We start from the raw sequence: 25,785 nt of genomic DNA, 5'->3' as shown, positions 1-25,785 counted from the left end.
TTCCCCGACCACTGACTTATTTTTATCCAAGATCAGTGGTGTTTCCACCCCAGCACCAACCCCCTCAACACATGCAAACACAAGTTTATTCTAACATCTACCCTCCGATCATACAAAATGTCAGGAACCCTCCATATGTGCCCTACTCCATGTCGGTCCCTGATCCCTATGGGTGGAACTTTGTACCAACTAGGTCCAATACTACCACCAACAGGAGAATGGACCATTTAAAACCATTTACGCCATTGGAGACCACAAATAGGTTCAACATATTTAACAGCCTAGATGACTGTGATTGATGTTGTTTTAGTTCAGGGGATGAGTATGGAGGGTATTGACAATGGAGCTGAAGTGATGGGGACTCCTGGGGCTAACTTCCTAACCACTGTAATAAGCTCAAGAATTCCGATTGGAAGAACAGAAGTGGAAGCCCCGAGACTGATTGACAATATCCAGAGGCCCATGGGGTGCGATGATCACTTAGGTCCCCTAACCTTCCATGGTGAAGGTTGTTTACAATATAACCTGGCCCTAATGGTACCCCCTAACGATCCTGGGGACCAGGGAACCTTGGGTCATTGTCATGTTCATGTCACTGGATTTATCTCAGGGTGTCCAATTGCAGCCAATTCACAGATAGCTAATACGGTAGCGAGGGATGGAAGTGTTCAGGGGGAGAGCAGAAGAGGTCCTATTGCACTAGGAGTAGTAGAAGATATGCCGACACGAATGTCAACAATTGAGGAAATAACATCTGTGGCCCAATCTGAGACCCCAATTGAAATGGTGGAGACACTAAAATTAGTGTCTTGGAACATAGCCGGAGTTTCCAAAAACTTAAGGGATCCAGAATGGGCAAGATTCATTGATACTAATGATTTTTGTCTGTTGCAGGAAACTTGGGCGGTGGTAATACCACATAGGCTAGGGTTTAAGTCTTTTGGAATAGGTGCTATCCCATCTAAAAGTGGAAGGCCCTCGGGTGGCCTAATAATCTGGGTGAAAGTAAACTTGAGGATTCAGATTGAGGTGGTAGTCGCAAACTCTTCTGACATATTAGCGTTAAAAATTACCACATGTGAAGGGAAAAAATTCCTTCTAATAAATGTCTATAATAGGCCAGCAACTTTATCCAAGGAATCATCCACCCTAGCCAAACTAGACTTTTTTTTAAGTAGATTAGACGGTAAAGAGGAATAAGTGATTCTGGCTGGTGATCTAAACTGCAACTATGAACCAGTCCTGGGGCTCAGTGACATTTTCGAAGATGAGGACCAAGCTAACAATATTCCAGCACTGGAGAATGTCAAACCGGTTAAATGCTCGGTTTTGGCAGTCCAAATAACGAAATTATGTGCAGAGCACTGTCTCAGGGCCAGTAATGGACGGTTTCCGTCAGATTGTTTGAAAAGACCAACCTTCAGTAGAAATAGCTACAAAAGCAATTTAGATTTCGTGATTATTTCTACTCCTATTTGGTCGAACATCCTAGATTTTGAGGTAAAGGACAGGCTAGAAAGTGACCACTTTCCCCTGAGCCTTTCAATAGAAGCTTCTTTGTTCCAGGGAGTAGTGCTTCCGTTATCAGCAGATGTAAACAATGGAGAAAACGTTGAGATACACATTAGTAATAACAGACGAGTACTCAAATGGCCTTTTATACTGGACCACTGCGAGATTCTCGCTGACATATATGCACTTTTTGCAGGGACTTTTGGTTCATACATAGGCTCCATGGTAGATGAGGAAAATCCTATTCATTTTATGTCACTTCACCAAAAAAAATTTATGGATCTAAAAATGCTAGTTACTAAAATGCCCAAGAAAAACCAACAAAAGACACAGAGCCTGTCGCATAGTAAACCATGGTATGACAGAATCTGCAGGGAATCTAAAGGGGCGCTCATATTAGCTATGAAATCTAAGTCATTACTTGATATAAAAATAGCAAGTAATAATTATAAGACAGTACAAAAGGCCTCAAAAAAAGCCTGGGAAGAAGAAAAATGGGCAGACATGCTGTTAGCTGTTAAATCAAATGATAGCGTAGGTTTTTGGAGGTTAGTAGCTAATGGGAATCATGTAGGGAGAGTAGTCAAGGACGTCTATTTGGACGAGCTAACATGGGTCAACCATTTCACTAACCTCTACAAAAAGTATGACGATGCCCAATTTGATGAGGATGCCCCATGCTTTGAACACCCCACTGACTGCCTCGACTTTACACTAGGCGAAACCAAGCTGGCAATTAACCTAGTAAAGACTGGTAAAGCTCCAGGCTTAGATAAGATCCCTGGGGACTTATATAAACACGACTTAAAAGTACGGGCACCATATATAAATTACCTGTGCAATAAGTTATCCCTTAGCTTAGATTTCCCTGAAAGCTGGAGGGGAGCAGAAATTGTTTTAATTTTTAAAAAAGGGGATCGGATGGACCCTTCTAATTACCGGCCAATCAGCCTGATGGACATTCTCCAGAAAATCTACTCTCGACATATCCTAATTCGTGTCAGTGACTGGATGGAGGAGAATGCAATTTTAACTAAATTCCAAGCTGGTTTCCGATGTAAAGTAAGCACAATAGATCAGATAGTCAGATTTTGTTGCCTTTACTGGAAATATGTACGTATCAAAAAGGGGCATTTATACGTTGCTTTCGTCGACCTGAGAGCAGCGTTTGATTTAGTGTCACGCAACCTTTTATGGAAAACATTGAGTGTAGTAGGGCTGCCAAATAGCCTATTGGTTCAGATAAAAGAGCTGCACGAAGGGAACTTTGCGAAAATTCGATGGGGTTCAAGTGGGGAACTGACCGAAAAAATTCCCATTGAGCGTGGCGTTCGCCAAGGCTGTGTACTGGCCCCCACACTTTTTTCCCTGTTTGAGAATGACATCCCTACACATCTAGAGGGATGTATAAATGATTCACCTAAACTCAATGGAGAAAGGGTAACATCATTATTATTTGCAGATGACACTATTTTGATTTCCCAAACTAAGAAAGGTCTCCAGGCATTACTTAATTATTTTAGCGAATACTGCAGTAAGAAAGGACTGGAAATAAACGGGAAAAAGACAAAATGTATGGCCCAATCCACCAAAAATTAATAAAGGCTGTTTAACACTGAATGGTGATAAACTAGAATCGGTCCCACATTTCTCATACCTAGGGGTTACTTTAGACGCTAATTTTTCCTGGAGAGCCCAAATGGAAAAAAGCAAGCTGGCATTCATTCAGAATGCCAAGCCAATTCTTAGGAAACAAAGTTTGAGTACTAGTAAAGCCGTGTCTCCGTTAATAGAGCTTTTTAAATTCAAGGTCCAACCAGCAGCGTTATATGGTGCAGAAATTTGGGGTCCTGGGTCAAAGGATACCTTCTGCATCTTGGATAACAACTTTATGAGAAGTCTGGTAAGGGCCCCAAGAGGCACTCCTCTAGTGCCCCTTCAACTGGATTTAAATGTCAAAAGAACTGACCATTAGGGGGGCGTGGCTTGGACGCCGATCGGGGTGGCGGCGTGAGCTTGCAGCTCCGCGCAGGGTCCCGCTATTTCTCCTGAAAACCGCACCTGGGGCGACCCCTGGTCGGCGCAACTGGCCTACGAAGAGTTGGGGAACCACTGGAGAGCGGCGGAGAGCACTTTGGGGTTTGCTGGCCCCGCGGAGACCTAGTAAGACGACGGCCGAGGTGTTGCCCAGAGTGTGAAGAAAATGGCGACGGCACGGGTCGATGGCCTCTGAAACCGAAACTGAGTGGAATTGGCATCGGCTAGCGGGGTGGCCCGCCTATGCGAGATCGGAGTAGTAGGAACTGTAGGTGCGGACCTGAGGAGCGGGGAGTTTGGTGACCAACGTTGGATCGAGATACTGGGGGTGAGCACTCGTCTCTACTTCTTCTCCCCCCTCCCCCCGGATCTGGCGACAGTGGGGTGGACGGCGCTGGACCTTCTGATCCTTAGAGTTGCGGACATTGCGGAGGCACTCTGTCGCGATCATTGCTGATGCGCACGTCCCCCTGGGCGGAGGTTATCGGGACTTGGTGAGGTCCGGGTATGCCCGTGTAGAGGCGACGGAGACACCTAAGATGGCGGCTGCGGGTGGAGCGACCATCACGGAGCAGGGCCGGGAGGACCCGGCCGCACTATCCCAGGTTGGCGAGGCCTCCCCGCCGATGATGGACCAAGAGCAGAGACTGCATCGGCGCCTGGATGCTATTCTGGATGCCATCACCTCGACCAAGGAGGCATTGCAGCAGGACATTCCGCAGGTCGCTACGGGGCTGGGGATCCTGAGAGCGGACCATGCCAAGTTGGCGGATAAGGTAAAGGACCATGAGCAGCTCTTATTGGACCTGAAACCGGCGGTGGTGACCGCGGAACATAAGATAACGGACATCCTGACCCGGCTGGACATGCTGGAGCGACGAGCGGAGGATGCCGAAAGCCGCAACAGACGGAACAACGTGCGGGTCGTAGGCCTGCCGGAACGAATTGAAGGGGAGGATGCGGTGGCCTACATGGAGGAATGGTTCCGGACTGTGGTGGCACCGGAGGGACTCACTTCCTTCTTTACATTGGAGCGAGCACACAGGGTGCCGGCTCGCCCACCAGCGCTTGGCCGCCCCCCCAGACCGATGGTGGTGAAGCTCCTTCATTATAAGGACCGGGACCTCCTAATCCAGAAAGCTCGGGCCTCGGGCCCATATGAGGTGGAAAACAGCAGAGTCACGATCTTCCCGGACTACACTCAGGCGGTCCAGAAGAATAGGGCATCCTTTCTGGCGGTGAAAAAGGAGCTGAGGGAGGAGGGCATCCAGTACTCCTTGCTCTTCCCAGCCAAGCTGCGGATAATCCTGGATGGGACCACGCACTTTTTTCAAACTCCGGATGAAGCATGGATGTGGTTGGAATCATATCGAGCTGGCACGGACAGGAATAGCAAAAGTCGGCGAGAGAAGCCTAAACCGCCTCAGGTCCGGAAGTCTCAAAGGATACGCTCCCGCACTAGGCTTCAGCGAGAGAAACGGGAGGCCCAAATGGCTGCAGACAAAAGAGAGGCGCTAGCAGCGACGGCGGCCATCACGAGATCGCAGCCGGAGAGTGAACTGGCGGCGACAGACTCTGGCGAAGACGGTGACAGGACTAGAGAGGAACTTTCGGAAGCGGAGAGCTTGAAGGGGCCGGTGGTCACCCCCCAGACGTCTGATGAGATTTTTCATGGCTGATTCTTCAATGGGACTTGGACACTGTTTTTGGTAGGGTGGTATCCTATTGGCACTAGATGGGTCGCCAGGTAGGGTGCCGCACCGGCATTGCGGGATGGAAGGCGCGGGGCGCGGGCTCCGCTTGCCGGGGTCGGCGATAACTCACCCCCCCAGGGCCCTTAAGGCCTTCTGTGGTGGCGACCACAGGTTAGTCGGATGTGTGTTTGGTTAAAGGTTTGGATCGGGGCTGACACCGGGTTTGTGGGCTCCGTCCTGGGGAGTGGGGTTTGGGGAGTTTCTTTTTCTATAGTTTGTTTCGGGGGGGGCAACTGCTATGGTGTGGGTATTAACTGGCTGCACTTGAACTGGATCGCTCTATGCTGGTATGGGGACGTTACCTAACTTGAAATGCCTAACGTGGAATTTCCGAGGACTGCGAACTATGGTCAAACGCCACAAAGTGCATGCTTATTTGGTGAGGCGGGTGGTTCAGGTTGCCATGTTGCAGGAGACTCATTTAACGGAACAGGAATGCACCGCACCACAGAAGAGATGGCGGGGTCAGGTCTTTGGCACCACTTACTCAGCGTTTGCTAGAGGGGTACTGATATGGGTGAGAGCAGGGATACCATTTCAGATGCTGAATCAATTGGTGGATCCTGAGGGCAGATATGTGGCGGTAGAGGGGAGGTTGTATGGTCGGGATGTGGTTCTCAGCTGTGTATATGCTCCGAATGTTGATCAGGCCCGCTTCTTCGATGGTTTATCCGGATCCTTGGCTTCTTTCCTAGCGGGTCCTGTGATACTGGGTGGGGACTTCAATTCGATCACGGATGTGGCCTTAGACAGATCTCACCCTCCCCTCGTTGATTCCCCTGTACGTAAGCTAGCCATGCATAGGAAGGATTGGCAAGAAAGATGGGGGCTGTTGGATGTGTGGCGGGAACAACACAGGGATGGTAGGGACTACTCCTTTTTCTCAGCACTCCACGCTCTACATGTTAGAATTGACTCGGTACTGTGCAGCGGGTCCCTGGCCCCATTGGTCTCCCACACGGAGTATCTGGCCAGAACCATCTCGGATCATAATCCTCTGCTGGTGCATGTCCAATGGCAGCGGGCGCGTTCCGCGATTCCAACATGGCGGCTCCGGCCCGACACCCTGGAGGACTCGGTGTTCAGTGAAGCAGTCCAACGAGGCATTGATCAGTATTTTAGTGAGAATGAGGGTACAGCTACGTATAGGTCCACTGAATGGGACGCGATGAAAGTGGTGGTGAGAGGAGTATGCTTGGGTAGGTTTTCGAATGCTCGATTGTCGGTGTTGAATGCGCTTGCCAGTGCGGAGGAGAAACTGAGGGATCTGGAGCGGCGTAGGCCGGACCACCCGGAATTGCAGGCCCGGTTACTGGAGGCCAAGGAGGTGGTGGCCACCGAAACGGAACGGTTACGGAGCTATGATTACAGACAATACGCCATTAGAGCGCATGCTGAAAGGGATAAGGTGGGTACGCTTCTGGCTAGGCTCGCTAATCCTGAACTCAGAGGCTGCCCGGTCTTGAGCATCAAAAATGAACTAGGGGAGATGGTATATTCCCAAACGGCGGTGCTGGAGTGCTTTCGGGCCTACTATGCGGAGTTGTACGAGAGTCAGTTAGGAGTGGAGGCGTGCGAAATCGCGGCATATCTGGAGTCAATGCAGCTTCCGGTACTTGATAATGACGATGCAAAAGACTTAGGTGGTCCTATCACGCTGGCCGAGATCAGGGCGGCCATTAAGCATATGGCGAGGAATAAAATGCCCGGGGTGGATGGCCTACCGATAGAATTCTACCAGAAGTACGTTGATAGTTTAGCACCCAGACTACTGGTGGTATATACGGAGGCTCACAGGTTGGGGGGTCTGCCCTGATCAATGAGGGAAGCACTGATAGTGCCGTTGCTAAAACCCGGCAGGGAAGCGACTGATGTGAGGTCTTACAGGCCATTGTCCATGCTGACGGTGGACTACAAGATATTAAGCTGGATCTTGGCCACCAGATTGGCCCCACATATGACCGGCCTGGTGCACAGGGACCAGGCGGGGTTTATCCCCACGAGGAGCACGGCGTTAAATATTCGTCGCCTGGTTGGGATACTGGATGGTGCAGTGGATACGGACGATACCCAGGCGGTGTTATCTGTAGACATTGAGAAAGCTTTTGATAGTTTGGAATGGGTCTATCTGGATGAAGTACTAGTGAGGTTCGGCATTGGTGAAGGGTTTCGCAGATGGACGAAGGTGCTGTATTCCTCGGCAACGGCGCGAGTACGTCTGGGCAACCTGGTGTCTGCGGCTTATCCAGTTGGTAGGGGGACGAGACAGGGGTGCTCCCTTTCCCCTCTTCTGTTCGCACTGGCGATGAAACCCTTGGCGGTGCGTGCCAGGTCGGGAGACATGTATGCAGGGATTGCAAGAGGAGGGCCGCTGCACTACATATCACTGTATGCGGACGATCTGCTACTGTATATGGAGGACACGGAACGGGCTCTGGAAGGGGCGATGGAAATGCTGTCTGAGTTTGGCCGGTTGTCGGGCCTCAGGGTTAACTGGGCGAAGACCTGTGTCTTTCCGCTTAGAGCGGACGCGCCCTGCCCCGCCCATGATGTAGGGGTGGTCTGGGAGCCATCTTGCTTTACTTATCTGGGAGTCCGTATCTACCACGAGGCCACGGACCTATTAGAGGGCAATGTTGGACGGTGCGTACGGGCGCTGAGAGGTTGTATGTCTTTCTGGGCATCACTCCCCCTGACGGTGTTAGGTAGGATTGCTCTGCTGAAGATGGTGGCGCTTCCACGGCTCTTGTACTATTTTCGAACGCTGCCCATTTGGATTCCTCAGAGGATCTTTAGGGACTTGCGGACGATGATTATTGACTTCCTTTGGGGGCACGGCCGTCGTAGAGTGGCACTGAGTACGTTGCTTCGCCCCAAGCTTGAGGGGGGGGATGGCCGTCCCTGACTTTGAGTTGTATTATTTGGCAGCGCAACTTCAGGTTCTTACACAGCATGTGGCTAGGGTGTTCAGAGGGCCGGAGCGTGACCGAGAGCAGGGGATACAACGCCATGTCCTAGCCTATATCATTATTCAGCAGAAACTGGAGTTGCGAGGCCTCACCATGGAGGAGCGGACGCTCAGGTTATGCTGGCAGAGGAGTCTGAGGAGGGCGAAGGCGACCCGACTGTATGCCCCCGAGATACCGATAGGCATGCTGACGGCGCTGCCGCATGGGGGCGACTGGTCCCCATTATTAGAGTAGGAGGAGCTGGGAATGCAAGTGGTAGGGGACCTGTATATTGATGGGACCTTGGTGCCCTTCAGGGCGCTACAGGAACAGTTTGGGCTGCCGGAGGGGAGCTTCCTCTTGCATGCGGCCGTGGTGGTGGCCATTCAAAAGCATTGGAGAGGGGGGCTCATCGAACCGGAAACGACTATGGCTTGCCAGTATGTAGTGATGGCCGCTGGCACCTTTAAAGCGGTGACCTGCCTCCATAATAGGATGTTGCATGAGGGGCTGGAACCGCTCCTGGGTCTGAAAGCGAAATGGGAGGTGAGCATAGGCAGGCCCATTCCGGACACGGTGTGGGGCCATATCCTTAAGCGCACGTGGAAGGGCACGAGGAATGCGCGCTTCCAGCAGGTGCATTTTTTTGTGTTACATAGGGCCTACTTGACTCCAGAGAAGATCAAACGGTACTTCCAGGTACAGGAGGCACGGTGTCCGAGGTGCTTGGCGTTGGAGGCGGATATGGATCACCTGTTCTGGGGCTGCCCGAAACTAGAGGCTTACTGGGCGGAGGTGGGGGAACTCCTCAATGCAGTGACCGACAGGGAGGTGGAGTTTGATATGGCGGCGTGCTTGCTGCTCTGGTTCCCACACACAAAAAACACTAAGGTGACAAGTAAATTTATTGACCTAGGGCTGATACTGGCGCAGAGAGAGATTACCTGGCATTGGAAGTCCAGGGAGGGACCGTCTGTGAGGAGGCGGACGAATGACTTGCTGAGGTGGTCTGAATGCGAGAGTGTGCTCCGTATGAGGCAGGCTATCAAGCTTGACAACGAAAAGAGCCTGGAATCAGCGCGTGCATCGGAATTGAAAGTACAGGCTTTGCGTGACTCCTTGGTGGACGATGAGGACTGAATGGATAGGACATGAGGACACTGCGAGGCTTACGAGTACGGAGGTATAAGTGGATCTGTAGCGGGACCCATACAAGAGTCAGGAACATGGCACACACCATTAGCGGTTGCTGGGGGGGAGGGATCAGGGGTTGTTCTAGGGCTGTTGAGGGGTGGGTTGGGAGCCGGGATCCAGATCGGGAACGGGGGCAATTCCGGACCTGTGACTGTCTAATGGGTCTGTGGAGCGTGGGTAGATAGCGGAGCAGGGGCAGGGGCGCATGGAACGGACACGATAAGGCCCTCGCAGGGACTGGGGGACGGGATTGCGGTATCGCCATGGAATCGGGATGTTTGACTATGATGGATGGTGTTGGGGACGGGTTAGGGGTTGGGGGGGGTAAAATGCAGATACATAAAGAGATTTCGACCATTGTCCCTCAGGGACGCTCACCGTGATGTCTTGCTAACAACTGGAACACTGTGCCGCCCGGCCTCCGGGATGCGGGCTGAATGGCTGTGTATGACCTAAGCTCCTCCGATTGATGCGGGGGGACACCATGAGTGTGCTGGTTAAGCTATTGTATGCAATGGTTTATAATTCTGCAATAAAAACAAATTTAAAAAAAAAAAAAGAACTGACCATTACACTATAATCCGTCCACTGATGTTATGGGTTAGGCTGTGGCGGGGTGCCTGAATTGCATGACTATAGAGATGGTCTAAAAGAGATTATGGGGCTGGATAATTCAAAAACCATCCCGTGGTTAAAACATGTTAAAACCTGGCTTACTAAAATAGGTTTAAAACACTTTTGGGAGAACCCAGAACTTCTACCGTCTAACCCAAAATTAATTGTAAAAAGGGCCTTTTGGAGCTTCATGGTTAACACGGCAACAAATGCATCGGATGCTGGAACTTTAGTAACTAACTTTCTCAGTTTCAAGGATGAGCCACTGTTTGAGACCTTTCTTAACGAGATAGAGCCCCCACTTGCCAAAACCCTATTTTTAAAACTAAGATATGGGAATCTTTTGATCAAAACAACTTTGGCAGGTTGGTCAAGGAGGCCTAATGTTCCATCCCCAGTGGTAGATGAAATTTGTTCTATGTGTGAATGTAACCAGATTGAGAATGAGCTTCATATCTTCTTTTTCTGCCCCGCCTATGTAGTGGCCAGAAGAAGATGGATCAAACCACTATGCCTATTGTTGGGCCTGAGATCATGCAACCAGGCCCTGAGAATACTTAAAACAAATACAACCCAAACAATAATATCTAGTGTTAGTCGATTCTTACACTCAATTTTTTTCCTAAGGAAAAAAAAGGGACAAAAACTATAAATGAAACATATCCCCAAGATTAGAATTAGAATGAGTCTTAGTAACCAGGGGGGATCTTTGGTATCCTAGATTCGGTTGTGCTCCGATGTATTGTATTAAGAAATGTATTTTTATTGATGTATTTAAATATTTCTTGACAAAATGTTTATTTTAATGTAATGATTTGTGTTGTGACTCTTTTATGGCATTTATGCCGAAATAAAGAATTTGAATGAATTAATCAAGTATTGGGATTAGTTGAGCTGAGAATAGATTTCTCTCAATATTTGGCACAGAGTGTCTTACTCTTATGTTAGTCGCTAGAAGGACTTTTTGGCTATGGTTGGCCATTTGTTGCCAGGTAAATTGAAATCGTTTTTTTCTGAATAACGTTAATCATTTACCTAAGATTCACCATTGGCAGGTTGTTTTGTATGTATAACTAAAACCATAGAGAAAATGTATTTTAATTGTAATGACCATACCAGTACAGGAGATCATGAGCTTATTCCCCAATTTTAAATGTAAGGTAAGTAAACTAAGTAATTCCTTCACATTGCTGTGGCACAGACTTGTAGTTGTCAATGATGAAACCTCCAAAGCTGTGAATCTATTGCATATCTGCCAGAACTTATTTGACTATCTTTGAGGAATACCACATAATCACATCTAGCTCGTTTACAGGTGACAAGACTCCAGTGTTCTGTAAAATAGACGCCAAACCTCTTATAAGGTAAAGTTATGTCCCAGGTTTACCAACTTACGTTTTATTGTTGTATGGCCGATTCTCACATATTTCTGGAGACAGATAGTATGGTGTTCCTACACATGTCCGAGCAAGCTCCATCGTACTAAAAGGAAACGTAAAAATGAAAATACATAAATCTATAGCTACCAATACTCAAAAGATATAAAAAACACTTTAAATGACATTCACAGCTACTGAAAATTTAAATAAATAAAGTAGCTAGTAGAAATCAAGTTGTAATATGCTCTTTAAAATAGTACCTCCTTATATGTATTTTGCCTTCCATGCTATTCTCAAAAACAATTTAACAAAACATTATGGTAGATAAGTTGTGCGTCCATTTTTCAGCCCAAAATATTTTAAATTTTCAAATATCGGAGGGTCATGTACTAACTTCTTATTTCATTGACACTAGTAAGTCTTTCAACGAGAATATTAATAGATAATTCACTGAGAACAGAAAGAGAACACTGTGGAGGAGGGTTAATTGAAAACAATTGAAAATGAACTTTGTATCATACCTTTACAGAGCAAACAATACCCTTTTCGATCAGCATTAACAACACAGTTGTGGGAAACTTCTGGGTGGACTCAATCGAAATTTTCAAACCACTCTGGCGCGCCCCACTTTGCCCTGCCTGACTAATGGCGTCTGGTTCTTGAGAACAATTAACTTCAGCTTTGGACGACAAAGGAGGAGAGTTCAAAACTGGAACTACCTTCCCAAAGGATCATTTGCAGAGAGCCTGAATAGTGGGTGAAAAGCTTTCTATAATTCAGTTTCAGAATTGCTTATCAAGCTACATAACCAATATAAATTGGATTCATGATAAGGGGTACTGATAAAAAAACAATGATAATAAACCTGGAGTTTCCCCTTCAGCAAATCAACGTAATTGTGGTCTAAGAAAATATGAAAATTGGGCCGCAGTAGCAAAACAATTTAATTTACGTTTGTGAATTCCAAATCATGATTTACAGAGTAAGGATTTCTGGACTTTTTAAATTGAGGTTTCACTTAGACATGCAGAAAAAATACCGTACTTGGAGATTTTCTCAGAAAATGGCTTTTGAGAGAGGGCGGGAGTAGCCTTTCAAAATCATGTGAAAACATGCAAAATGTTGTGGGATCTTCACAATTTATTATAGCATTTTCCATTCTCGAGCACTTGTGAAAATAAGAAGGAATAGTGTTTCTAGGGTGGAAATGGGACGAGATCCCTCCGTGATTAATTGTTGTTTGCCCACAAAGGAAAGTAGGGGTTTTAGAGAAAAATGCACATTAAACACATTCCAAAAATCTAAGAATGATATAAGCTTCAGGAATTCTGTTAATTTCCAATAAAGAAATTAACTTAAATTTAGAATTTGTTTCAATTTTTCGCTCAATTTGCAAAAGTTAAAATATGCAACAACATGTGTGTGATACTTAATGGCCCCATGGAAAAGTGTTGAGGTAACACAAAATTGCAGTAGATCTAAAGTAATTTTGCAAGCATTCTACGGAGGTGTTTATGCAGGAGAGGATATCAGTGTAGATTTGCAAATCATCATGAATGAAAAACAATGCATTGACAGGTGATAATGTGTCTAGCGGGTGTTGAGTTCTTCGATTCCATGTATTTATACTCGTCCTTCGCCCCCAACCAAAAAGAGCTTACTAGCATGGAAAAATCCATGGGTGACATCAGCACTCCCCCCTCCCTGATGGTACGGATACATGGGCTCACTTAACATAACATTCCTTCCAAAACATGGGTAGAAACATTACACAAGTAACAGTCTCTTGGGAACGTCTACTTGGCGAGGGTTAGGTCAACATTTTCTGTACTTTTAGCATGGAGTGGGATTGTGTTTTAACAGATATCAGTGCCCCCATCAGCTTCAGATCTCACTGGCAGTTGGTGGTACGGTGTCTGAGTCAGAGGGCAGCGCGGTGCATTCGACACAGTCTCACCACTACCACTGGGTTTGTTTTGATACCACTGTGATAGATTGTGCTCATCTGCTCCTCTATCAACTCATTGTAAACGCCTCTAAACATCTTGAATCAGGATACATTTAGTTTTACAGCTAAACGGTTTCTCCGAGCAGGTGCCATTCTGCCTGGCAGTCGATTCACAGCACATGGCCTGGGTGCAAATGGCGGTATAGACTTGCTCCCTGGCATACTGCCACGAAGCAGGACACAGACGCCTTCTACCTCCAGCTATTTTCTTCTCATCTGTTTGCTAACTTGGGCTTTAGCCTGTAGTTTCTCTTAGATGACGTCACTACCAGGACTGCGGGAACCCATGATGGGTGACATGGAGAGGTAATTTTTAACAAAGGAGGGATGGAGAGGGAAAAGTGGATTCTGTCTCCCCTGGCAACTATCATAAACAAAAGGAATCCACTAGGTGGACGGCGGTTGTTACCACAATGGTGGGGAGCAACCAGTGTTGTTAAAATACCCCTCACACACCAACAGGCCCCTTGGTGTCATGCTTCATCATCGGGGTCTTCGCAAACCTCTACGGAATGCGGCGTGCTACGACTTCACGACTACGCAGGAGCACTTTATGAGTGAACTATGTGTTTGGTGTGTGAAGGTACCAATAATGTGAGTGGTGAGGTGAAAAGTGAGGAATTAAAAAATACCTGGCACGTGAGTGCTGAAAAAAATTTTTATTTAGTCTCCGGCTGGTATTATTAAAAAAAGTGCTAGAGTGGTTGTGGTTTACTAATTAGGGTAACCCAACCAAATTAGTGCGTCGACATGTTTCGGAGTACTGGAACTCCTTCTTCAGGACGGGAATATGCACTACTTATCCCCACCTTACTCACATGTGTGTAGATATTAAAAATTGTGCTCTACAAAAATAGATATGGTGAATAATGTACCTATCTATGTTGGATGTACGGTCCGTTGCGCCCAGTTGGCGGTTCAGGATACCTGTAAACAGAAAGGTTATGTAAAACAAGATGGCACATATTGTTGTGTCCATACTGTGCTAAAAAACACAGAAGGGTCATAAGGAACAAAAGTGAAGGTCCAGGAACCCTAAAAAAATTTTTACTACTAAGCAAGATAATACATATTTTTATGTTACTACTGTGTAAATACACAGAAGGGTAACAAGGAACAAAAGTGAAGGTCCAGGAACCCTAAAAAGAAAAAAACGAACTACATATAGATTGAGACACACACACACATTCAAAATATCAGATAGGTCTTAGAGGGTATGGTTTGTGACCCAAATGCGTAGCTTACTTATTAATAGAGGTCCAATGGCCTCATGAGCCACAGCGTGTTGGGGCGTGGTCCGTTCTACCCGATATGGCAACCTGTGAGGTATTTAAGGGAATGGATCAAAAGGTAGTAATACCTCGGTAAAAATAGATCACACACCTTCAGGTTTGTTCATACATCCATACACACTCACGGTTCTGCACAGGGCTGTCTGGCTTGTTCCCCCTCCACGCGGCTCCGACGAGTGAGGTGGTGAACTAGGGAGCGAGTTTAAATAGTCTCAAAAGACCTCAATTAGCCCCTAATGGAAAACGGAAAAAGCCCATACTTGGTCCGGTCCCCTGGTTTGCTATCCGCATTTGCGTGCACCGGGAAGGGTGTTCCCGTGTGAATGCGCATGTGCGGAGGAGCAGTGTTGCGCATGCGCCCATGCTCTTTCGGTTAGTGGCAGCACTGAGTCGCTTCGCGCATGCGCGAAATCTAGATCCAGTGTCTGCCACCGCGCGCATGCGCAGTGACGGTGTTGTGGCCTGTAATCGACTCGATTTTGCTGAGAAACCTCATGTATTACCAAGGGGCGAGTTGTGATCCCTATGGTGACAGCGAAAAGTATAAGCCGCCTATACCCGGGGGTCCTGATAAAATTATGACCACATGCATTTGGGGTAAAACAGCAAATATTTAAGAAATATTAAGAAAAGCCTGCAAGCCATGAGGTAGGCAAGATTAAAAGGCAAAAACCTGAACCCCTATCAGCCAAATAGGAACATCATGGTTTTACCTGGATGTCCTCCAGTGGAATGAATAAATGGTATGGGGAACTGATTGAAGGGCAAGATGGTTTAAGGGTGCTGGTTTTATTAAACGCAGTTTGCTTCATGCATGGAGAGGTGTCTGCTGGGTAACAACTAAATGTAACCATAACCATGGAACTATGTGAGTGTGTAAAGTTGCAATATTCTCTCAGATTATCATACTCCAACTCAGCTATTCTCATCACTTTATTGAGTACATGAAATACCCAATCTCAAAACTGGCTTGAGGCCATTGAGGGGTTATTTTGCAGTGTTTCATTCTCAGAGATCTATTGTACTGAGTGATGTCATGACATTGAAAAAGAAGACCTACTGTCTGTCCTAAACCCCTGTGGGAGCCCATGAGTCATCATGTTTTTTTCTGTCTTTGGAATCACTTCTCCTGCAGTGAACTGGACACATTCGGCCTCAGGGTACTTGCTGTAATCATCCACTACCACTAACAGGTGCTTGGCGTAGGGTAGACTTCAAAATCAGTCCTATCCAGGGTTGACTTCAAAATCAGTCTTATCCACGAAGCACCTGAGGCTGCTTCTGGTATGATCAGGGCTCTGCGGATGCAGTAATTTGGCAGGGTCTGCAGGTGGATGCAGTTCATTCGACTTGGGCTTTAATGTCGGGAAACCAATGGTTTTGTCAAATTCAAATGTTTGCTTTTACAATTCCTTGGGGTGCATGGTATGCTGAACCAAGGATGTGGGACATTGAGTCCCTAGGTATAACCAGTCCCTTTCCTAACAGTAGAAGCCCATCATCTGTTGCCGACAGTTCATGCGTACATATGTAGCCACACCTGTCCTTCAGCAGTCCTGTACAGTAATGTGGCCATCAAAGACTTCCACCAGTCACATCCAACTGCTTGCTTCACCAGGTTCAGGCATTCGTCTTTTTGAGTTGCAGTAGCCCAAATGCATGGTGTGTCTACTCTAAAGAGCTCAAGCAGGGATTTGATTAGAGTTGTCAAATTCAGGATAAATTTGCCACATTACGCCACCATGTTGAAAAAACTTTGAACTTCAGGAACACTCTTCTTTAGAGCTGCCGTCTTGATGTCTTTGACTTTTATTGGTAAACACTTTAGGGTGAGTAGTTCCTCATCAGTGGAGAAGTCCAAGGATAGGTGGAATCACAAAGCAAACCACCTGGATCTCAAAGGATCAGAACGGTCAGATCTTAATGCCCTCACATACCTGGTAGGGTGTCATGCTTCATCATAGGGCACCTCGTCCAGCCTGCGCCGCAATGCCTGACGGGCCTGGGGGCTCTTTATCGGAGATCTTCTGATCCGTAAATACCGTTGGATGACTGCATGAGAAGGAATCGTGCAGAGGATAGTGTGGTGATAAGGGTGTGTATAAAATAGACTAAGGTAACAAAAAATTGAATTTTAGGGTGAAGGTACCTTGACTAAGTAAAAACAGAGATGCTATCCTTCAGTAGCAATGTACCTTGATAGCTGCAAATTACAGTGACAAGGTGGGGTCGAAATGTTTCATGCCTATGTTGTCAGGAAGGTCAGTTGGCATTTCATCAGGACCAAAACAGATAAATCCTACCCTATGTTAAACAGTGCAACCCCATCTAGGTAAAGGGTGGCCACTTACAAAGTACAATACTGCACCTGGATTGATGCAGGGAGCAGATTCCACTCAAAGGTGTTCAAGGAATTGCCCCTTAGGTAAGGCAGAGGGTCCCAGCGTAGCTACGGGACAGGTGGTGAGCACGGGCATTATCCCTGGAACTACCATCCTCCGTCTACCTGTAGATGCCTAGATCCTTGTACACCTTCGGGTGGAATCTGATCCCTGCATCAATCCAGGTGCAGTATTGAACTTTATAAGTGGCCACCCATTACTTAGATGGGGTTCCACTGTTTAACATAGGGTAGGATGTTTCTGTTTTGGTCCTGATGAAATGTCAACTGACCCTCCTGGCAACATAGGCATGAAACATGTCAACCTCACCTTATCACTGTAATTTGTAGCTATCAAGGTACATTAGGCGGGGACACGCTGAGATGGCGTCACCAGGCGCTTTATAAATCCCTATATTATTATTATTATTATTATTATTATTTTTGCTACTGAAGGATAGCATCTCTGTTTTTAGTTAGTCAAGGTACCTTCTCCCTATAAAACATTTCTTTGGTTACCTTAGTCTATTTTATACACACCCTTACCCCACCCTATCTTCCACACAATTCCCTCTCATGCACTCATCCAACGTCATTTACGGATCAGAAGATCTCAAATAAAGAGCCCCCATGACTGCCAGGCATTGCAGCGCCGGCTTGACGAGGAGCGCCCTATGATGAAACATGACACCCTACCAGGTATGTGAGGGCATTAAGATCTGAAAGCTCGGATCCCTTGAGATCAAGATTGTTGCCTTTGTAATTCCACCTTTCTGTGGACTTCTCCACTGACGAGGCACTACTCTCTCTAAAGTATTTAGCAAATAGGTTCCTAGGAAGAGCATGGGTGTAGGACCTCCTTAAATACTGAGCTCTTCGTGCCTCCCTTGATGATTTCAAATTTTATTGGGACAGGGGCTACTCCTTCTGCTCTAAATCTGTATCCCAAAAACTTGATGTCTTGTTTAAGGAACTCACAGTTCTGTTTATTGAGCATCAACCCGCAGTATTGATTCTGCTAAGAGGGACTGTAAGCTGAGTGGTGTGTTCCTCTTTCGTGGCAGCGTGGATTAGGCAATCATTACTCATGTTTAATACCCTAGCCAGACCTGAGAGCTCTTGTTGATGCTCTCTTAGACACTTCTGAAGCATTGGAAATATTAGACTTTAGATGCCTGTATCTACTGAGACTAACATGTGTCAAGAAAGTGGTACCTGGATGACAACAGCAATATCAGATGGAGTATACCGATTTTAAGTCTACTTTTGAAAAACAGTTCGCTCCATTCACATCAGCCTCTATTTCGTCCACTGTGGGGTGAGGTAGCTTACTTTTTTATAGCTTTGTGTGGTAGCCTCATGTTCATATAAATCCTTATCTCCCCTGGTTATATTAGTTTTTTTTGCCCTCACAATCGGTAATACCAACGGTGTGTGTCCATCTGCTGTTTCAATGATGCTGGCTGCTTCTAAGGCATTGCGTTTTTTCTCTACTTTGCCTCTTTGACATAAAGAACAGGTTGGTGCCTGTGTCGTTAAGGCAGCTGATTGGTGCTCCTTGCGTGTTTAGTAGCAATCTCCGCTGTGGTCGAGCTTGGTGTTCACTATGGTTTTCAAACTCTGAAATTAATTGAATTTGTTCTTCTTTTGACTCAGATTCTTCCTCTGATGCAGTTGTCAGGCATGGCTCTTAGTTTGTGTTGTGTTGGTTCACTACTTTCTTGGCCTGCTGACTGTGGTTGAGTATTGATGCTTTATTGCCTGTTCGTTCACAAGCAGACTTTTGAAAATTGGTTATTTTTACACATCTGAAGCACGTTTTTCCTTTCACTTGACAGGGACTGTCCTTACATGCTGGGTTGCCGTAACATCCACAAGTTTTGTTTGAATATTGTAAGGAGAATGTTAACAGGGCTCCACTGACATTGAAAGTTGCCTATGCAGTTTTGACTTTTATTTGTTTAATGGATAAGGACAATTCCATATGAGCTGATCGCACCTCTGATAATTTGTAAGAACTGGGAAGCATGAGTATGACCACCAGAGCCATCATGTCTTGTCTCAGTATTTCCCTTCTGAAATTGTGGTGAATAACAACCTTTAATTATCTGAGCCCTGATTTCTTCATCCATAATGTCAAATCCACAGGTGCTGGCTATACCACGTAGTCAGCATAGACAGCTTAAAGTGGTTCTTTGGAGTTTTGCTTGGCTTGTCGAAGAATAAACCATTCATAGACAGTGTTGGCCTGGGTGCTGGACTGTCCATCAGTGCAGGTAGTGCAGGTAGTGCAGCACTGTAATCGTTCTCCTGTTCGATGCTGGTCAATGTGAGAAACATGCTGTGCACCTCCTCCCCTGTCAGGTGTAGTACTTTTGGCAGCAGTGTCAGTCTCTGTGGGTAATGTGAAACAATTTTCAAATCTTGCCACCTATGTTTTCTGCCTGGAAGCTACAGACAAAGGAGAAGTCAGCATATCAGAAAGCTGGACTGCATGGGAAGTGTTAGGTAGCATTTTAATTAGTTATCCATAGCCTACTCTGGGCACAGATATGAAAGAGGGAGGTTGTGGCATGGATGAACCCCCCTGTTTGCTTCAATGAAACAAGTTTCTTGCTCCTCCCGGGAATGCACAATTCAGTGTTGTATTTGGCAAGATGAGGTGTTCTCTAGTCACATTGGTGGTGCCTTGTACTCACTGCAGGTATGTTTACCAAAATTAGCTTTCGTGAAAATGAACCGTGCTCCTTCTGATGGTAAAGCCTTGGTGCTGGTAAAGCCTTGGCCTCGGCTGTGTAGATACAGATGTAACACCAGATCTGACTCTGATCATCTGTAGCATGGGCGGAAAATCCGTTCCGCTCGCGGATTTTCGGTAAATTCGCGATCCGCGAACGCAATCGCGAATTTACCGAAAATCCGCAAATTCGCACGCAGCGGATTTTTTTTTCTTGGTGATGCAATTTTGCGGCGTGCGGCGTAAGATCGCAACTGCGAACATGTAGGTGCGGCGGGCAGCAACAATCTCGCACTCGCGAAATTACAAAATTTGCAATTCTGCACAAGAAATCCACTAGCGAGCAGCATAGACCTTCTGAAAATGATGATTTTTATCAGAATAACTCCTCAGGTTGACATTTGCCTGCCCTTTTTAGGTCTCGGCATCGAGACCTATTGTTATGGAGTTCGCTCTGAAGGGACCTAGAGCTGTGAACGCGCCGACCAGGGTCTGTGAACGCGCACACACACACAGGCAGGCATGCGCCGTGCACACACAGACACACACAGAAACAGACACACGCACACACGCACACACACACACCCCATCCCTCTCTGCCCACTCCCTCTCTGCCGCCCCCCCTCTACCCCCACTCACCGGGCTCTTTCCCTCTGCAGTGGGTCAGTCATGGCAGCAGGCAGACTCGGTGTCTTCCCCAGCGATCCTTCAGCTGATGTGCACGCCCACGCTGCGTCACGTGCGCGCCCACCACGCTGTTTTCACACCCGTTGATCCTCAGCTTGTTATATACTTTGGCTATGGACAATTTGACCACCGTTTTGCTCCGTCAATCATGTTTTCTTGGGCTGCGGTGTCTACAAGGCAAGGGGGCAGTGCACTGCACATGGATTTATCCTCGTCACGCCAATCGGTATTGTTTAATTTTATTTCTTTCGATCAGCATGTTTTTTTGTAATCTCTGGGAGAGCCGACGCTGGGACTTGAACCCCATTCTACAGTGTCAAAGTCTGGACACGGAGTGAAAGAACGTGGCTGTGCAAGCTACCACTGGACCCACTATACTCAGCTACCATGAGGTGGCGATATCTGCCACTCACTTTCCTCACTGCACCTTTGTGTTAGCCACGATCATAATCATTTCTATCCACTTCCATAATAGGCTTGTATTTTCAAAGATATCCTCTAATACTGAAAAGAAATTAGGGCAATAAATATCTATACAGCAGAGTACATAAACACAAAATGTCATGACATTTTGCACACTGTTGCAGGTCCGCTGTAGTCAAGGAGATTGTCTTCTGAGAAGTGTTTACATCCTCAAAATGACTTTCCAGTGTAGAGGACCATTGGTGCACCTGCTTATCTGGCAATATGCATAAGGATTACTACCTATCTCACTAATATTTTATCTTCGTAAATAGTTTGTTCACAGTACATTGTAAATTGTTTTCACATCATGGGAGCTCTAAAAATTGAATTCTGTTCATCGCTTCTAAATGAGGCGCTTTTTGGCATTCTTCGACAATGCTTTCAAACTAATTTCTGCTACTGCGGTAAATGGATGGCACTCCGGAGAATATTGTGTTGATCGGTATAGCTCTATAAGCCGTGCGCGCCCCTGGTGACCCTCCCGCCCGACCCCAGGTCTGCCCAGTAGAACGGCGCTCACTTCATCCCTCTGTGAGGCAGAAGGTGAGTGTGAGTGCAGAGTGCGCAGAGTGTGAAGTAGTGAGTGCAGAGTGAGTGTGCAGAGTGAGTGTGCAGAGTGCAGAGTAGTGAGTGCAGAGTAGTGAGTGCAGAGTAGTGAGTGTGCAGAGTAGTGAGTGTGCAGAGTAGTGAGTGCAGAGTAGTGAGTGTGCAGAGTAGTGAGTGTGCAGAGTAGTGAGTGTGCAGAGTAGTGAGTGTGCAGAGTAGTGAGTGTGCAGAGTAGTGAGTGTGCAGAGTAGTGAGTGTGCAGACTACTGAGTGTGTACACTAGTGAGTGCAGAGTTGTGAGTGTGTAGAGTAGTGAGTGCAGAGTAGTGAGTGCAGAGTAGTGAGTGCAGAGTAGTGAGTGTGTAGAGTAGTGAGTGCAGGGTAGTGAGTGCAGAGTAGTGAGTGCAGAGTAGTGAGTGCAGAGTAGTGAGTGCAGAGAGTAGTGAGTGCAGAGAGTAGTGAGTGTGTAGAGTAGTGAGTGCAGGGTAGTGAGTGCAGAGTAGTGAGTGCAGAGTAGTGAGTGTGCAGAGTAGTGAGTGTGCAGAGTAGTGAGTGCAGAGTAGTGAGTGTGCAGAGTAGTGAGTGTGCAGAGTAGTGAGTGTGCAGAGTAGTGAGTGTGCAGAGTAGTGAGTGTGCAGAGTAGTGAGTGTGCAGACTACTGAGTGTGCACACTAGTGAGTGCAGAGTTGTGAGTGTGTAGAGTAGTGAGTGCAGAGTAGTGAGTGCAGAGTAGTGAGTGCAGAGTAGTGAGTGTGTAGAGTAGTGAGTGCAGGGTAGTGAGTGCAGAGTAGTGAGTGCAGAGTAGTGAGTGCAGAGTAGTGAGTGCAGAGAGTAGTGAGTGCAGAGAGTAGTGAGTGCAGAGAGTAGTGAGTGCAGAGTAGTGAGTGCAGAGAGTGCAGAGTAGTGAGTGCAGAGAGTGCAGAGTAGTGAGTGCAGAGAGTGCAGAGTAGTGAATGCAGAGTGCAGAATAATGAGTGCAGAATAGTGAGTGCAGAATAGTGAGTGCAGAGTAGTGAGTGCAGAGTAGTGAGTGCAGAGTAGTGAGTGTGCAGGGTAGTGAGTGCAGGGTAGTGAGTGCAGAGTAGTGAGTGCAGAGAGTGCAGAGTAGTGAATGCAGAGTAGTGAGTGCAGAGTGCAGAGTAGTGAGTGCAGAGTGCAGAATAGTGAGTGCAGAGTAGTGAGTGCAGAGTAGTGAGTGCAGAGTAGTGAGTGCAGAGTAGTGAGTGCAGAGTAGTGAGTGCAGAGTGCAGAGTAGTGAGTGCAGAGTGCAGAATAGTGAGTGCAGAGTGCAGAATAGTGAGTGCAGAGTGCAGAATAGTGAGTGCAGAATAGTGAGTGCAGAATAGTGAGTGCAGAATAGTGAGTGCAGAATAGTGAGTGCAGAGAGTAGTGAGTGCAGAGAGTAGTGAGTGCAGAGTAGTGAGTAGTGAGTGCAGAGTAGTGAGTGCAGAGTAGTGAGTGCAGAGTAGTGAGTGCAGAGTAGTGAGTGCAGAGTAGTGAGTGCAGAGTAGTGAGTGCAGAGTGCAGAGTTGTTAGACGGACCGGGAGGGTCGGCCGAGATTACGGGGAGAGGTCTCCAGGGAGAGCCGTCTCCAACGACTGTACAGATAAGTAACTTCCCCCCCCACAGACGGACACCACACAAGATTGAAGGTTAACGAGACTTTATAGGCAATTCTTAGGTTACGTTGATATGATACAAGGAGGTCTGGACTCAGGGGTCCCCTCGGTTCTGATCTCTGGTTGAGGAAAAAGGGGTAGCGGGACAGTCTTAGTTGCCAATGAGTTAAATAGCTCTCAATCCTCGAGCTCGGTGTGTTTGCTGATCGGGCCGTGGAGGAGCCAAGCCGGTCCCGAGATGGACGAAGGATGATCGACGGGCCGTGGAGAAGCCAAGCAGGTCCCGGGATGGATGACGGATGGTCGACGGGCCGTGGAGAAGCCAAGCAGGTCCCGATGCAGATGACGGTTACAACGGTCCGCGGCCTCGCCAGCAGATCCGGACGACGATGAAGGATGAAGGTTACGACGGCTGTGGCAGCGCCAACAGGCAGGACGATGGTGCACAGGACAGAGCTACGGCAGCGCCAGTAGTCCGTCCAGGGTGAGTTCCTCTTTACGTCTCTCGACTCCAAGATACAACTGCCTTCCTGCTCTGGAGCTGCCCCAGTTATAGGGCTGGCGGGCTTTGATGTCCGGACCCTCGCACTTGGAGGTCGGGAGGTCCGGGATGAGGGAGTCCAGACACCCAGCGGGGGGGTGGAGCCAGCGCCCGGGGAGGCGATGGGCGAGCGGCACTGGCCGGGGGAGAGCCATCGACACCTCTTTCTCCCATTGACCTGCCAAGTAGCTCGCTCACCTCCTGGGTGGAGGGTGGTGCCGGAATGTCTGAGGCCGGGCTAGGCCCAGGGTTGAGGTCGATCGGGGGCCAGGCGGCCTCGTGATGAAGTGTCCAAGATGGCGGCCCAGGCTGAGCGCATGGGTCGGCAGTGGATCGGGCCCATGAGGTGATCATGTTCGAGGGCAGGTGTCCCTGAGGGGACGTAGGACGTACAATGGTGGTGTGGGGTGCTTGTATGACTGGGCTCGGGCCTGGTCGAGCCGGGGGAGAGCGGCCCGTCATGTGGCCTGTCCAACATGCGTCCCCCCCAGCTGAAGGCGGGGAGAGTTACCCATCCTCTTGGGGACTCTCTTCGTCGAGGCGGAAAAACCGGGACAGGCCATCCGCGTTGGCGTGGTCGGACCCAGGCCGGTGTTCAACCGTGAAGTCCATACCTTGCAAGGAGATGGACCAGCGTAGCAGTTTTGGGTTTTCCCCCCGCATATGCATCAACCACTGCAGGGGTCGGTGGTCAGTCTGTACCCGAAAGTGGGTGCCAAAAAGGTAGGGCCGGAGCTTCTTGAGGGCCCATACCACAGCGAAGGCTTCCCTTTCTATGGTGCTCCAGCGTTGTTCCCGGGGTAGGAGTCTCCGGCTGATGAAGGCCACCGGTTGATCAAGGCCTTCGGTGTTCACTTGGGACAGGACTGCCCCAATGCCCTGGTCGGAGGCGTCCGTCTGGACGATGAACTCCCGGCTGTAGTCTGGGGCCTGGAGCACAGGAGCGGAACACATGGCGGCCTTTAACTGTTCGAATGCCGCTTGACACTCTGGGGTCCAGTTCACTTTCTTGGGCTGATTTTTTGATGTGAGTTCGGTGAGAGGCCCCACGATGGTACCATAGTCTTTCACGAACCTTCGGTAGTAGCCCGTGAGGCCCAGGAAGGCTCGCACCTCAGTTTGAGTGATAGGGGGTTGCCAGTTCTGGATGGCGGCAATCTTCAGCTGTAGAGGGGCCACTAGGCCGCTTCCCACCTGGTGTCCGAGGTAGGTCACCGACCCTTGTCCAATTTGACATTTGCTGGCCTTGATCGTGAGGCCAGCTCGCTGAAGGGCTTGTAGTACTGCTTGGAGGTGGTGGAGGTGCTCGGTCCAATGGTGGCTGTACACAGCGATGTCGTCCAGGTAGGCGGCGCTGAACTCTTCGAGCCCCGCCAGGACCTGGTTGACGAGCCGTTGGAAAGTCGCTGGGGCATTTTTCATGCCGAAGGGCATGACCTTAAAATGATAGTGGCCATCGGGGGTGGAGAAGGCAGAACGTTCTTGTGCTCGGGATGTGAGGCCGATCTGCCAATAACCTGCCGTCAGGTCGAAGATGCTGAGGTAGCGGGCAGCGCCCATTCGGTCGACCAGTTCATCTGCCCGGGGGATGGGGTGTGCGTCCGTTCTGGTGACGTCATTCAGGCCCCGGTAGTCGACACAGAACCGGAGTTCTGGTGTGGTTCCGGGGGCGGCCGCTTTGGGGACCAGTACGACCGGGCTGGCCCATGGACTGTCTGAGGGCTCGATGACCCCGAGCGTGAGCATCTTAGCTACTTCCGCCTGGATGCAGGCCCGTACCCGATCAGGTACGCGGTAGGCCCGGTGGCGGATAGGAGGGTTGTCTCCGGTGTCCACATCGTGCACACACCAGGAAGTGACACCTGGGGTGAGGGAGAACAGACTGGCAAATCGTGATAGGAGGGCTTGGCACTCGTGGCGTTGTTCTCTGGTGAGGGACTCCGAGAGTCGGACCCCATCCACGGAGCCGTCTTGCTCCTGGGTCCGCAAGAGGTCAGGGAGAGGTTCGGAGTCGTCTTCAACCCCATTGTCTGTGGCCATCAAGAGACTGAGTTCTGTTCGCGCAAAGTG

At 48.3% G+C, this 25,785-nt stretch overlaps 1 protein-coding gene across 1 annotated transcript in view; it reads right to left on the bottom strand.

Annotated features, from left to right (window-relative positions):
• The window catches only part of NEK5 (NIMA related kinase 5), a 416,861-nt gene that overhangs the window by 284,777 nt on the left and 106,299 nt on the right, over positions 1–25,785 (bottom strand). The window contains exon 7 of the mRNA XM_086935035.1: positions 11,456–11,542. Within this exon, the coding sequence (XP_086791161.1) occupies positions 11,456–11,542 (87 nt within the window). The remainder of the gene's footprint in view (positions 1–11,455; positions 11,543–25,785) is intronic.

Source organism: Lissotriton vulgaris, chromosome 8 (genome assembly GCF_964263255.1).
Source record: "Lissotriton vulgaris chromosome 8, aLisVul1.2, whole genome shotgun sequence".
Taxonomy (NCBI): Eukaryota; Metazoa; Chordata; class Amphibia; order Caudata; family Salamandridae; genus Lissotriton; species Lissotriton vulgaris.
This window is presented reverse-complemented; position numbering and strand designations above follow the sequence as displayed.